At 39.2% G+C, this 15,453-nt stretch overlaps 1 protein-coding gene across 1 annotated transcript in view; it reads left to right on the forward strand.

The window, feature by feature from the left end:
* ASPG (asparaginase) overlaps window positions 1-15,453 on the forward strand; it is a 45,142-nt gene extending 29,689 nt beyond the window's left edge. The window contains exons 12-16 of the mRNA XM_086892570.1: window positions 574-737; window positions 7,125-7,211; window positions 12,982-13,081; window positions 13,389-13,447; window positions 15,042-15,453. Coding sequence (XP_086748696.1) covers window positions 574-737; window positions 7,125-7,211; window positions 12,982-13,081; window positions 13,389-13,442 — 405 coding nt within the window. The 3' untranslated portion in view covers window positions 13,443-13,447; window positions 15,042-15,453. The remainder of the gene's footprint in view (window positions 1-573; window positions 738-7,124; window positions 7,212-12,981; window positions 13,082-13,388; window positions 13,448-15,041) is intronic.

A 15,453-nucleotide genomic window follows, 5' to 3' on the forward strand; every position in this document is an offset into this window, starting at 1 on the left:
TGCTTTCTTTTTGCTTAACTTTCTTTATACATATTCATAGTATCCACCTTTTGCATGTAAATCTGTCAAGAATGAAAAAAAGAACTTGAAAATTATATTTAAGCAAAACACAGTGCAGTGTTAATTCAGGATTTCTGGCTCTCCCCAAAGCTCTGACTTGGGTTATACCCAAAGAAGAAACAGGCATTCCCTGTAATCTCTTTTCTTTTTTTCCCCTCTTTGCCTTGGTTTACCCTACTTTTGAGATTTTGGTAGTGGATCTCAAGAAACAATAAATATATCTTGAAAGTAAGAATTAACTAAGACAAGAACAATTAGCAGTCTATGGGCACAAAGCTGCTGTATGATATGCTGTAATAAAGAATATATTTCAGCAGGAAACATGCAGGAGGTGGAATAAATATCTTTATTGTCACTAAAACAACACTGAAAGATAAACTTTTAAGTGTGACAGGCTTAACAATTTGGTGGCAGAATTAAAAAGTGATGTGTACATCCTACTGTGTGACATTTGCAACAGCATAATGTGCAGCCATTATCTTTTTGGCATGTGAAGGATACGTCCTTTTGTAGGGTGGAAATCTGAGCTGTGGAGACTACGATGGCCGAACTCCACTCCACATTGCAGCCTCTGAAGGGCATTTGCCCTTAGTCGAGTATTTGTTGATGTCTGGCGCGACTGTTTATGCCAGAGACAGATACGGATCTACCCCACTGATGAATGCGATCAAGTTCAGGTAACAATTTATGTACTGCTCTGTGTAAAGTTTATAAACCTTTTACCATTTTGGATTTCAACTCCATCCATCCTGTGTTCTGGTCTTGTCTGGTCTCAGCAGCCATGTGTAAATGACAGCTTTTACAGAAAATATCAGCTTATTTCAAAGGATGTGACTAGCCTAAATGAAAAGATTTAAAAAAATAATATGAAATGAAAGCAGATGATGGTTTGCATTGATATGCATGCAGAATTTTAGCATAAGGTAATTATTGCTGTCCTCCTGCCAAGACTTTGTCCATAATTTCAGGGCTCCACTCTTTATTTTGAAGCTTCCTTATCAAACAGAGCCAAACTGATCATTCCTTTTGATTGTCAGAAGTGAGAGTGCAGGACCATGGGCTGTCTGTTCTCTTTCTGCCTTTCCCTTTCTCATCAAGACCAGACTGTTTCAGTTGGCACAAAATATACTGGTAGGTTGACACGTTTTAATCTTCCCCTTCCACCAGTGCTTTCCTGAGTCTCTTGCTGAATGACTGGTTTTTTGATTTTTCCCTTCCACCCACTCATAATTACATGGGATGGTTGCATGGCTCTGCCTGCTTTGTGGATTTCCTCTTCCTGCTGTTCTGAGTGTCAGCAGTTCTTGAATGGTAGTCACGGACTTGCACTTTACTGGTCTCTTCCATGTTGTATAGTCCTTAGGAATGGCCATATCACAAAATATAAAAGTTACCAGTCATCAGAATTTAATTTTCCAAGATGTAGTTTGTATAGCCTGGGGATTCATAGAGCCATTGGTCTTCCAGCATGTTAGAAGCTGCACACCATAATCTCTCCTTGTCTTTGATCCACTTTCAGCTCCTTATCTCATATTCACACTGTGGCAGGAGAAAAGCCATTTTTTTTGGTAAAGGAGCTCAGAGTGATTGAATTTTCATGGTCTTCGTGGGTGAATGTCCCCAACATTCCTACAGCTTTCTAATGCTGACAGGTTCACCTGGTCTGTCAAGCTGGAGTTAGCTCCCTGGGGGGGTCTGACAGTCCTGGATTACCATGGGCTGCAGGAGTAACTTGAAGGCTTCTCTGTTTCAAAAAGACCAGATGTAGAAAACTCACCAGGCTCTCTGACTGTGAGAGCTGGAGTCCAGTGTGGCTGTGCTGTGCTATTGCCATTCCTCCTGCATGGTCCCAAACAGCTTTGTGGCTGTTGCTTTACCTCATGAATATATAAGCTTTGCAGTCTTAAAGCAAAAACAAGCCCGACAGCAAATCAAACAAATAACCTCGGAGTTGAATAGAGGTGGCTGTGGTCCAATGTGAGAAAATGCTAAAGCATTAGATATTATTAGATGTTCCTGCAAATCAGGCACCTACTTTTTTTTACCGCACCCATCTACCGCCTGAGGAATTTCACATGAGCTTGTTGTTTGGATTCCTCAGAATTGCCACTCCTATATTAGACTCCTGCTATGACTCTTAAGCTCTTTAAAACTGCACACCCATTTTGATGCAGGGAATTGTAAAAGGAAACTGCACCATAACTATTTTCAGTTTCTCTTTTTGTTTCTACTGTTGGAATGAGAGGAAGAATTGACTTAGAACTAATCTCATAAATGTGTATTTATGATCTGCTATGTACTCACACTGCATTTCACACTGGTAAGCATATAAAGGAGAATGCTAAAGAGCAGACAGCTGTATATGTGTGTAATTAGATACCCACTAAAAAGATTTCTGCTACAGAAGTATTTAAATTCTATTTATTAAACACTTGCAAGCTGAAAGTAGAGAGATTATCCTGATAGAAAGTGGCAGAGAGGGAAGGGGTGTGCGGGGAAAACTGATGATAATGAGTACTCAATGCTTTGAACTGTTTAATATTGTAACTTTCTCAATTTTACTGAACATTGCATCAACTTAATCCCATTTTCTGAGAATTAATATTTGTTTAATTGGCATTTAACTGCAATACAGTATCCACTCATCATAAAAATAGCTTTCTTCTAGTCTTTTATGTACCATTTCTCAGTATCTTGCCTTTTAACCAGCATGCAACCTGTATAATGATGACTGATTTCTTTCTTCCCTTTATTAATTTGTAAAGATGATCAGGAGTTATGTCTCTTCTTAAAAGCTTCTTAACATAGCACTGTCAGCTGATAGACCAGTGACTTGATTTATGTCAATGATAGTCTCTTAAATTTTTTGACTTTAAGTGACTCTTCCTTTGTTTCTTTCTAAATAAGAAATAAACTACTGCATTTCCGCTTTTTCATTTGTAACTCTACAATTTGCCTGTAGTCTCACTCACTTTATGCATGAAGCTAAACAGACCACTGTTAATTTAGGCCAGTTGTTTGACATATCAAAATAAGTAGCATTCCTTTAATTTCTTACAGCACCCTCAAGGGGTAATTCATTTTCAAAACAATAGAATAATATTTTTTTAATAACAGAAACTCTCTAAGCAGGAAAACGTCTTGAATAAAAATTGTGTATATTTTAAGTAGTAAAAGTGCTTCCATTTACTTGTAGAGCAGTGGTAAAAGGTTGAAAATGGGGAGTTGCTCATACAGTGCTGTGAGAACATCAGATTAGAGGTAGTAAAATTACCTCCCACGTAAATATGAATTTAAATACTTGATATTTTGCAAGGTTACATTTACATTACTTCAGGAAATCTAAGTCAGAGAGAAAATCTAACCACCACTGACTCCAAGAAGCACACTGAAGCCTGTCCTTATGAGCACAAAATTCCCAGTGATACTGTGCAGAAAACTGAACAAGTGAAACTAAGCTGATCCTGCCATAACCATTCGGGTTGCTAAGGGAGCAAGCATGAAAAAGAATGAAGCCAGTCAAGTTTGGATATACATTACACCTGCATTTCTTTAATGAGAGTTGGTGGAAGGTGTGCACCCTAAGGCCGCAATCCTGCAAACTCTTACATGTGTGTTAATTTCACATGTATGATTCATCCTTTTTGAAGTTGATTCACTTTTAATAAGTGTCTGCCAGGTGAGGGCCTGGGATGATAGGTACTGTACAGAACCTGGATTCCTGTGAATCCAGAGCACTCATGAACTGGTGAGAGTTTGGGTGTCTTTACCTGGAACTCAAACTTTGCTCATAGTGCTGAATGTTGAAGACTGCACCAAATCAGATATTCTGCTATTAAAACATTAAGTATTATATTAATACTTAAATTAAAAAAAATAAAATTATATTAATACTAATATTAAAGTATTAGTATACACTCAAATTTTTATGTCCAGTGTTATCAACAATGGAACCTAGCAGGTAGGAGACCTACAAACACCTTTTGTCTATTTTTTTTTTCCTTCAGAGAGGGGTGAATAACTAATACTACTAAAAAGCTATTTCAAGTAACATATGCAGAATGATGTTGTTTCTACAGCCCGTGTCTGACAAAGAGCTGTGGTTTGATAGGAAAAGGGAGGGTCAGGAACAGCTCAGAGGTGACAGTGCTTATCAGGTGGGGCTAAAATGAGCATGGAGCTGTGCAAGCCAAGGCTGACATGGGGCTGTTGCCATCTCTGCACCTTGAGCTTTGACTGTCCAGCAGTTCTGCTCTTGATTTTGTGCTGTCACCTTAGAACAGGAATTGCATTTGAACTGCTCCCAAGAAGTTTGTGGCTCATGACATCACCTGAACTTCAGCCCAACTGTGATGTTTGTGAAGCTTTTGTAAAGCCACAGGAGAGCAGCACTTAAAGAAACAGTTTCTAAAGACAAATACCTCTCATGCACCTAAGACATAACAGTATCAGAAAATTCACAGCCAGCCTCTTGAGATATGAATAATGCCCTTGTGGTAGGTACAAGACAGCAGAAGTGGTGCTCTGGAGAGGGCTTAAGTTTGTTCAGAATGTAGATAGCGTTTGGGTGCAAGTAGGAACAAGCTGCAGTGCGCCTTGCCTCCCGCATAGTTTTCATGTTGAGTGGTGGGAATGTCAGAGGTGGTCTGTTTGCTTTCTTGGACCAATCTGCATTTCACAGTCACGGTACTAAATCTGACACTTCTAAACTTTGCATTACTGTTTGTCCCTACTCTTCCTCTCCCTTGCCCTGTCTTAAGCAGTAGTGCACAGCACTTCTTCCCACTTTACCAAGAAATTGACTGAATGACTCATCAGGACATTGCACTTGGGTTTAGAAATGCTTTATTGTAAGCAGTTATTGGAAATACTGTCAGTTACAATGCTTACAAATTTAATTTCTTTCAAGCCACTTTTTTTCTTTCCTTGTTTAAATTTTCTGTATTAAATGAGTGGGGTAAATGATGCCAAATCTGTCTGTAACAAATATCTACAGAGCCTCACTCAGAGCAGTAATGGCTGTGTGGTGTGAATGGGATGTGAAGGGCTTTCTGGAGAGATTCTTCCTACCACTAAGGAGTGAATAGTTACAACAGGAAGAGAAAACCTGTCTTTTTGCTGGTATCCAGAGATACAGACCTCATAGGTGGAGCACATTGAGGGAACATACCACACATTACATGCTTTGCAGCCTTTTATCTTTTAGTGCTGTCCCATAGCAAAGCTTTTGTTTTAAAAAATGCTCATTTAATGCTGAGATTTCCTGTATAAGGTGGGAGGGAAATGAGGAACACTTGGAGAGTAAACAGACACTCCCCATGTTCTGTTCAATAGCCAATGAGAGCCTGAGTGAACAGACATGTCCTACTTTAATCTATTTCGGGTCAAATTTCATTTCAGATAATTACTATTTGTATTAAGACTAAAAAGTAAAAAATTCATACATGTAGAATTTATGCTTCACCATGGATTGAAAAGTAGGAGACCATATTTGCTGGCTCAAGGAGATGCTTGTGGATGATGACAAGCCATGTTGCAAGGGACCCACCTGAGAAAATATTTTAGATAACTGAACAAACTTGAGACGTGCTGTTCCAGAAATGCTTTGCTATGAAGCAAAGGAAGACTTTTTTGTTGTTGTTTTTGTTTGTTGGTTTGGTTTTTGGTTTTGTTTTTTTTGGTTTTTTTTTCGGGGGGCGTTTTTTGGCTGTCAACTGGAACAAAATACAATTAAAAAAAAAATAAATCTGTCTCCTAGAGTTTATAACCTGTGTTTGGAAAAGCAAAATGATTCCTATAACACATGTACAGTTCTTTAGTTAGTTTAGAAACTAAAGATCTTATATGAAGCATATAAGCTTACATAGGCTTTATATGGATAACTGTAAAATAACTTCTGATTGAAGATGGAGTTTCCTAAAAACAGGCAGAGGGATTAGATAAGTAATTTAGTCCAATTCAAAAATGGAAAGGCCCATGGCTACGACCAAGTGATTAAGCAGAAAGTGTAGGTCAGCTTATATTTTTATTTTTAATTACTACAGATGATCTTTAAGGTAATTGGTTGGAAAAACTCACATATTTCCTATTAAATGATAAGCCTACCTCATTATTTTGAAATATGATATTATAACAACTTATTAAAATAGGAACTATAAAACTATTTCTGATCTACTAGGTCATCATATTCTTTCTGGAGAAAAAACCCTGTATTTTGATTTGTAAATTAGGTCAGTTGTTTAACAGAGGAGCATTCTGTCATCTCCTGTTCAAACCTAGTTCTGAACCTCCCATAGGTTAGCTATGAAAAATGCATTTTGCAGATTTTTTACTTGTCATGCTATTTTGTACCCACAATAGTAACTTTAGAGAGCAGTCTTTCCACAGAGTTTCTTAAACATCTACCTAAGGTGTAGGTGTTGGCTGGTAGTGCCATTTTCCCCTTTATCTCAAAGGAAAGGACAAGGAAGACCTCCTAAAGTCTCCAGGTAGAAATCAGTAATAAAGGTATTGGGAGGAGGAAGTTAGGAAAAGATGTGCTTTTGACAGAGGTTCATAAGAATATTTACCATCGTTTTGAAGCCCTAAAAATCTGACTACCTTCTCCATTAATGTAAAGATTCATTGCTTATCTGCAAGACACAATGTTTTATTTAAGACTGATACATATGTGCATTGTATTCTTTAAAATACAGGAATGATGCTATGTGATAAATATTCTCCCTGTTTGCATGTATTTCAGTTACTAATATTTCTACTGTTAAATTAAGCTAGTACTAAGATTAAGATATTAAGAATTCTTGGAAGAGAAGGGTACATATCTCTTTTTAGAGCTGAACTTAACACTTTCTTGAGCTTAGTGTGTGAATAAGTTTTTGAGAGGGAGGGAAGCTCTGTTTACTGCATCTGTCACCTTGGAAAACATTCATTGGTTCTATGATTGTGGAAAAGAGAATGCAAGAACTTTCACTGACTGTTTGTGTATATGACAATGTTGGATTCAGGGGGGAAAAAGCCCCTCCAGGTCAAGTCACTTTCTCATTTTTTTTATTTCTCTCATAAAGGCACATACCAGTGATTAACTTGTTACGAGAAACAGGAGCACACCTTTCAAGCCATGACTTGGAGGATGTTGGAACAATACTCTGCAGGTAAATGTGATATATGAGGTGGTCCTAAAATGGGTGTGAAGCGGGATGTTTTTTTTAGAGGAGACTCAAAAAAGGAGCACTTTCAATAAACAGTTGGGTCCCTGGCACATGAAGGGGCTCTTTCTGTGATAGATGGCGAGAAAACAAGAAAGGCAAGAAGTGAAGTGATGAAATTAAGAATCAACTGTTTCAAACCACCAATAACCCAAGAGAGTTCCAAAGCAGAGAGGGCTGTGGGGATAAGTGAGCTGGAAGGAAATATCCATTCTCCCCAAAGTCTCTTATTGAGGAATGGTGAAAAGAAGCTGTTCAAGGTATGATTTTGTAGCATCTCTCTTAAAAATAAAGCTGCACAAAATGTATCATTTTCATTGTCTTAAAGTCCACTTTTCAGTTATATTGGAGTGGCTTCTAACTAGTATGTAGTATTGTTCTTAAAAATAACTAAATCAAATAGACAAATAAGTCTAACCCCAAAACTTGTGAACTGCTGATCACCATCACTGTATTTAATTTTAAGAGGATATAATTCTCTTAGAGATGGCTTTCCATACAGTTACTTTCAATATATAACAAAGTGGATGTGTGTTATAAAAAGAAATAGATGTTTGATTTCATTTTTCCAGTACTGGTCCTGAATTACAAATTACTCTGAAAAATATGAGAAGGTTCCATGTATTTCCAGATATTACTTGTAATTTTTACTTCATTTTCTTTTCTCTTTTCTTCTGAAAAATGAACAAAAAACCCCTGAGCACCAGCCTTTATATCAGAACTTGGCAGGAAATCATGAGACTTGCAGGGACCAGCCAGTGCTGTATAATGTCTACAAAACAAGGTCAAGGCAAATCTTATGTGTGTTCTGTGTAGAGACTGGACTCTGTCCTTGGAGTAATTCTGGAATTAAGGAACACTGTCTGGAGTGTTTCCATTGTCATAACATGCTCTGAGGAGATTGGTTAATAAGGCTTTTACCATGGAGTCAAAATATGCATTTCCCAGGGCACTGCAGGTGATAGGACAGAACTAAATCCTCGGTTTGTGCAGTTTGCCTCTGCCAAAAGGTTTAGGGAATGACATTCCTCTGCAAATAAACTGGCCCCTTGCTCAGTCCTGGTGGCATGTGCAGAACCAGTTTGGCTGGCCGACCTGGCAGTAATATGTCCAAAACCAAAAAGCTGAGAAGAGGAAAATGGTTCACACAAAATAACAAAATGGGTTTCTTATGCAGCTTGTTATAGCTTTTTAGGGATCACTGTGCACCTGGATCTGTATGGCCTCTACCAGGAGCAGAGCCAGGCAGTGGTCAGGCTTCAAGGCATTGCTGAAGCGGCTGCTCCTACCCTCCTCCTCTGCTGTTTTAGAGGGCCTGGCATACTCATTTCTAATAAAGTGGACTGTTTCCACAGAGCATTACTCAGCTACCTGTAAGTTACTAAATCTGAGGTGCTGGTGTTTGTCCTCTTGCCAAAATGTCTCTGATACTTCTGCAGTGTCCTCAGATGAACTTACTGATACACTCATTGTTCCAGCATGCTCTGGCTCACTTCTCTGTCCTCTCTCTTGTTTTAAGCCCCCTCTTTGCGGGCACTGGCACCTTCATGGCAGTCAACATGGCCACATGGTCAAGCTGCTTATAGAACAAGCTGTTCATAACATCTCCCCTCTGTCTAATTTGAAGTATTTTCCTACATTTCTTCTATCTTGTAATGTGCCTTAAGCTGCAATTTCTACCAGTCTGAATTTTTCACCAAGGAAATATGTCAAGTTCTTGGGGTTTAGAAAGATAAAGCTGCTTGCTTTCTGATAAGCATTGTGTTTCTGCACTTATCTAACTCAACTTTTTCCCCCATGCACTTCTCTCTGAATTAAACTCTAAGCATGTTTTCCCTCTTTGCTACCTACCAATCCTCAAACAGACTGTTATGAAAGACAATAAGTAGTGATTTTAATGTTCTAATAGTCTCCTTGCCTCCTTCTATTTAGACTTGTGATAATAGAATAGAATAGCATAGCTCACTTGGAAGATTATGGAGATAAAATAAAAATAAATGTGTTCCTTTGGCATTGGTGATGTTTGAGAAGGAAAGGAGTACCAGCCAGAACTGAAGGTTGGACAGTATCAGTGGGAACTCTTGTGTAGGAAGTAGAGATGCACATAGTTATTAAATCTTTCATGGTTTCATTTGCTAGTGTCTTTTTTAAAGTGAGAGGTGTTAGTCTGGTTTTAGAATTACTTTGTTGATGTTTGCTATCTGGTTCATGGCTTTGTTTCGAAATGAGATCTCAATGTTAGTAATCTGTTAAAAATGTCAAGAGTATCTTCTCATATTGCAGTAGTATTGTCATCTGTCTAAAAAACCAAACCATGATGAGATAAACTGGGACACTCAGACTTATTCTAAAAGCTTCTGGACTTCTGGAATTGATAAACAGTTGATTTGTGTTTGTTTTTAAAGGAAAATGAGGCTGTATAGAATGGAGGTACTTCAAGTCTGTACTTCACAAAATTAAACAGGGGCATAAAGCCAAATCAGCTTTCTCATATTCTTAGATTTCATAAAATTATATGATATGGTGTGATATATACAAGGATGCAGCCTTTCAAAATCACTACCTTTCAGAATAAGATTCCTCTTCAATTTCACATAAAGAGAGGGTAAGGTCTTTCAAAAAGTCTGTCTGAGCTGAGAGAGATGTGGAGACACAAGCTAAGAACAGCACTCCCAAATGTGTTCAGGACAGAGCAATCCATGCCTTGCGCTGGACTTCTTTTCTTTCCCCTTTGGATGTTCATCTTAAAAAAAATAAAAATATTTTTTCTCTTCTGTCAGGGTGATGATACACCAGAAAAAAAGAAAGTCTGCCCTCATTACTTTATATAGACACAGAAAAAAGACAATTGCTGATAAAACACAGTTTTGTGTCCAAGGAAAGATGAAATCCTAGTACATGAAGAGGCAGGAGGGAACCCCAAGATGTCATTTCACTGTACTTTTTACTTCCCAAATCTTCAACTGCATTAGCCCTTGTCCTTAAAAACCTTCTGAGACCTGACAAGCTTTGTCCCCTGGCAATAACAGAGCACCCCTTAAATTGCAGATTGATGTTGGTGTGATTGGAGGCACAGACAGCACTGCCACTATTCTTGATATCTTAGCTCTGTCATCATCATGGCTACATTAGCCCTGCTGAAACTGTGAACTGGATACGTAGTATTTTTTCTGAATGCAAGAGTACTGATAGGCAGGATGCCTGTGATTATCTGCTGTCAAAGGTATCAGTCAGAGTTTAGTGAACTGTGGTAGACAGTTCTTTATCAACAAAGCAGGCTTTAAATATCCAGGTAAGTGTATGTTGAAGATATCTTTATTCCATTTCATTATATAACAGTAATGGACTGCTGCTTAGAGGTTGCACTTGTAGTAAGAATTTCTGGCATAAATATCTTTGAGACAAATACAGAGCCAGGGTTCCTCTGGTGTAAATTGAGAAGTCCTCTGTATTATATTTTAGTATATGAAGTACACTTACTGTGTATAAAGGAAATTCAGCTGTGTATGGCTTGACTGTAGAAATCTGTATTTGGAGAAAATGTTTTGTGGTGCTCCTGATGATAATCAATCTAGTAAATAGTAGGTATCTTCTATTTGGACTGGTATATAAATTTTCTCACAAGCTATATCACCTTTTGATCTTGTCATGGTCCCTGTAGAATAAAGTTCTCACTTGATCAGTAAATGGCTGCTACAAAATTGAAGATGCTTCTGTGTATTTGGGTTGCTCTAATGTCACGGAAGGAGATCACAGTTTTGACCTCTGCAGCGAGGATTAAAATTGCTTTCTGAATAGGTGCTGTTAATGGGCAGTAATTTTCCAGTAAGTGCAGCCATACTTGTTTGTTGCTTACAGAGATATAGCTGAGGTGCCCTGGGTATGTAGGTTGGTAATATTTCTGGAAGTCTGAAACCAAAGTGGTTTCCTTGTTGCACGTGGCTGAACGATGCCATTCTGTTTGGCAAATAAAATGTGCTCTCTTGTCTAGTGTTGGTGATGCTCAATAACCCTCTAGGTAGGCTTTTTGTTTCCTCCTTAGCCTGTGATCTTACAGTGTTAACAACAAGAGACTGGTCTTTGTAAATAAAGACAGTTAATGTGTTTCAGAAGTGGCTGCTAAGTGATTTCTTTGCTTTACTAATGCTTATACTTTTTCTTTACTAATGCTCACCTGTTTCTTGCAGATTCCTTACCAACCTCCCTATGAGCTTCCTGTTGGACCTCCTTTGCTTTCCTCCTTTTCTTTTGTTATGGCAATTTTCATTAATGATTAATTGATCCTTTCCTTCAAGATTCCAGACTGAAGCACTGTTAAACCTCTTAGTACTCACTACCACTTCCCTGTCCCCCAATGGCCTCAGCTGTAGGTCACCTGGGGGTTGCATGGAGGAACACAGATGGAGACCATTTGCTTTCCCTTTTCATGCCCAGCCTCTGGGACTGTTGCAATTAGAGGTGTCCACTCCCCTGAAAACATATTTTCAGATCCTTAAGTGATTTAATCAACAACAGAAGTGATTTCAACTTAGCAGAGAAGTGAATGTTGCAGCCCTGCTTTCATGGTTTCTTCCATGACTGCCCCTTGCATCTTGAGCCTTCTCTATGCTTCATCAGGTCTGCCTGGCCTGGTCATCACCCCCAAGAGCTGATCACCATCTCCATCCCTGCTGCCGGCACAGTGCTTGTCAGCCACAAGAAGCTCTGGTTAAGGCAGAAAACACTGAACTTAATAATGCTGGGGAGGTTTCCCCTCTCTTAGTGAGATTCAACCTCAGTGATTATCAGCAGGGTTCTGCTGAAACTATCTGCAAGCTCCTGGCAAGCTCAGGTCTGAAGCCTCACAGAAGCTGCTAACCTGAAAAGACTGAAGGTCATCCTCCCAACCTTCCCATCAGTTCAGCCTGTCTTCAGGCTTGGTACAGACTGGCTTGATTTTACATGTGTACAGGCTCTTAGCTGTTTTACCTAAATGAGAGTTAAAAACAAACTTTAAGTATTGTGGAGGGGACTACCAGCAGATGTGCAAAGAAATAACCTAAAAAGTGTGCATTCCTGAAAACTTTAACTAACTTATTTGTATAGGATTCATTCTGATCCTTTCTATTACTTGTTATATGTAGCAGGCAGAGGTTGAAAAGCTTTGAAAAAGCTTTTTTCTTTTTTTGTTTGCTGCCCATTTAAATTCTACAAATTGTTTTGTGAAACTCAAATATAGCTTTGTTACTGTCCAAATAATATCACATAAATGTACTTAATATCATAACTACTGATAGCAAGCTTGTGAAGGGGGTTTCTTAGGGATTTTAAATAAGTCCTGTGGATTGCTAGCACATCGGCTTGTGCTCTCACTCAGCTGCATCTTGATTTAGCCATTTCCCTCCCCCCAACTCATTTCATGAGATAAATATTGTGTTGTGAAATATGAAACTGCCTGACTTTTTTTTCCCCTTTGGTCATAGTCACACCCACAATGTGAAACTAGCCTGTTGTAAGTACTTATAGCACAGCCCTAATAATTTAAGGAACTGATTCATCAAGCTGTGTTGCTTGCTCAGCTGTTCAAAGCTGTTGTAATAGTGTTCCTTACCTTTCTACCCTGGCAGCCATGTTGAGCCTGGTTCAGCCTTCACCTGCTGAGCTCATTGACAGGACCTAGGAGCTCACTGAAATTAACTGAAAAATTGAGAAACAATATTAATTATTCTTTTTTCAGCCTTGCGGCTAAAGGTGATACGGATGGGCTGTATGCCTGGTACCTGGCTGGTGCAGACCTGGAGCAAACTGGTTATGATGGCAGGAATCCCCTACAAGTAGTAAGTGTCCATATGGCAGTGCTGCCTTGGTGTGCTAGCTGAGTAATAACACACGCTTTTGGAGATTAATTTGGGAAAAATTTATGTTGGACAATAAACTGGTTTAGAATTTGTTACAAACTCAAATCTTGTGCTGTTGCGAAGCAATAAATAGTTAGAACGAGAATTTTCTCATCTATGTCAGAGGAATTAAAATTTAAATTGGATTTTAATTATTTTGTGGTAATGTAGTCTTAATTCCCACAAGTGAGTATTTGCATGTCCTGGTACACAGGATGACAGAATTTACTCATGTTTCTACTTACAGGCAGAGGCTACAGGACAGAAGGAGGTTCTTGACTTCCTTAGACAAAAACAATAAGAAAGGTAAGATTTTGTTTTCAGGTGCTGGAGTTCTGAAATGTATCGTCAGCACAAGTATGAAGAGGGATGTTGTATTTAAGCTCTAGTAGACTCTGGGACAACTGGGTTCATCTGCTGTCCCTGTCTTGGTTTCTCATTTGACTCTGAGTACTTAAATCCTTCTTTGTAGAGTGGAGCTAATATTTATTATTCTTTCTGCCTGAACCTGGAAATGCTTTTTCGTGCGTTCCACAGGGTAGTTCTGAACTTGGTTGGGAATGTAAAAGCTACTAAAATAAAACCAGAGGGCAACAATGTGATGTTCCATCAGCTTGTTGCAATAAAAGGCTCCTCTGTCTTGCCCGCATTGGAGAGGAAATGCCTTTTCTCAGGCACATTGGCCAGGCCTGGCTCTCAGGGTGCTGTGCCCCAGCACAGGATCGTTCCCTTCCTCAGGACAGCTGCATAGCCACCACAGCCATTCAGGAGGGGCCACTGTGCCACCTGCAGCATCTCCACTTGGCCTCTCCTTGTGGCTTTCAATGGAGCACCCTAAACCAGACAATTTCCTGGTGTTGCATCGTCAGCCACATTGGAAACGTGTGCCAGACCTGCCACAGACCAGAGTTAGCTGTATTCCACATGTGGACTGCAGAAAGCTCTGTCACAGAGAGCTGTGCCCAGGGGCTGCTGCTGCTCTGGGCACAGGACAGGGGACAGTGCCACAGCCTCCTTCTTTGTCAGGCTGCAGAGGCAGCTGCGCGGTTGTGCCTGACATGAATCCCCTCTGTGCTGCCGTCATCCAAGGTGTGTTTCCCTGGCCCTGTGTGTGTGTGCCTCATGTTCAGAGCATCAGATCTGACAAGTCTCTCTATAGGGAACTTGTTGGGGCATTTGACCTTCTCCAGTGCTGTGCTGTAACTGGAAGCATTTAAAACATGCATCTTTCATTTCTCAGAGCTCTTTTCTGATGCAATACATTGTTGATCTAGATTTCTCCAATATATTGGCAAGTCTAATCCAAATTTAAATATTGGGAGGAGATGATCTCCTTTATTTATTAAAATTAGCACAAAATGTAGTTAAAGGTTCTGCTGCATTGATGGTTATCTGGCCACTTGTGCATCTCATTTGAGAGATGTTATTGAGGACTGCAACTGGAATTTTTTATTTTCTCTGTACTAGTTTAAATTAATGAAGGACACAATCAGGCAGATTTCTTTGCTTTCCTTTAAAGTTTTGGGGTTTTCTTTGATTTTACCCAATATAGAAGGATTAGAATCAATCACAATGTAAATGGAAGTTTCCCAGCAGTCAGGATAGCAATGCTAAAATACTTTTTGAATGTGAGTTACGCTTCAAAGGCATTTCCATTTTCATTGAAATACGTCTGCAAGAATCATTTTTCCTTTGTAAGTGGGTAGTGAATGTGTTAAATCCTCAACTCTTCCATGGATCACCTCATAATTCCTTTGGACTGAGACACCAGTAGTGTAGGCGGTCTGAAGGAAGTCTTCAGCACTGCGTGAGAACTGGCTTGGCAGGCTACAGAGTAATCTGTTCTCAGGAAGGCTTTGGATACTGCCTAGTTCTAAACATCCATTCTCTCTTTCTCCAGGGGCTGTAGAAGATGGTCATCAGGAATACCAGCTTGAAGCATTAATGGTGTTAAGCCATTATGGGAGGAAAAGAGGAAAGGAACAATGGTAGCGCTGCTTGGGGCATACAGGAAAGCTACGGCTTAGAAAAATTCTTTATTTAGGATTGCACTGATTGTCTAAAAATAATTTGCTGCCTTTATTTTTTAATCACTTTTCTGGAAAGAATTTTTTTTAGGCAAGTGAGGTTGGAATGCTTGGCTGTTCCTGTTACAAGTTCTGATTTTAAAGAGGCCTTTTGAATGTTATGTTAAACCTCTGAGGACAGTATTGCAGGCATAGCAAATGGAAATACTGTGGTGAATTCATACCAAGGAAAAACAGTGAATTGTGCATTTCTGGGTTTCAACTAATAAAATCTCTGAGGAACAA

Source organism: Cyanistes caeruleus, chromosome 6 (genome assembly GCF_971803275.1).
Source record: "Cyanistes caeruleus chromosome 6, bCyaCae1.hap1.1, whole genome shotgun sequence".
Lineage (NCBI taxonomy): Eukaryota > Metazoa > Chordata > Aves > Passeriformes > Paridae > Cyanistes > Cyanistes caeruleus.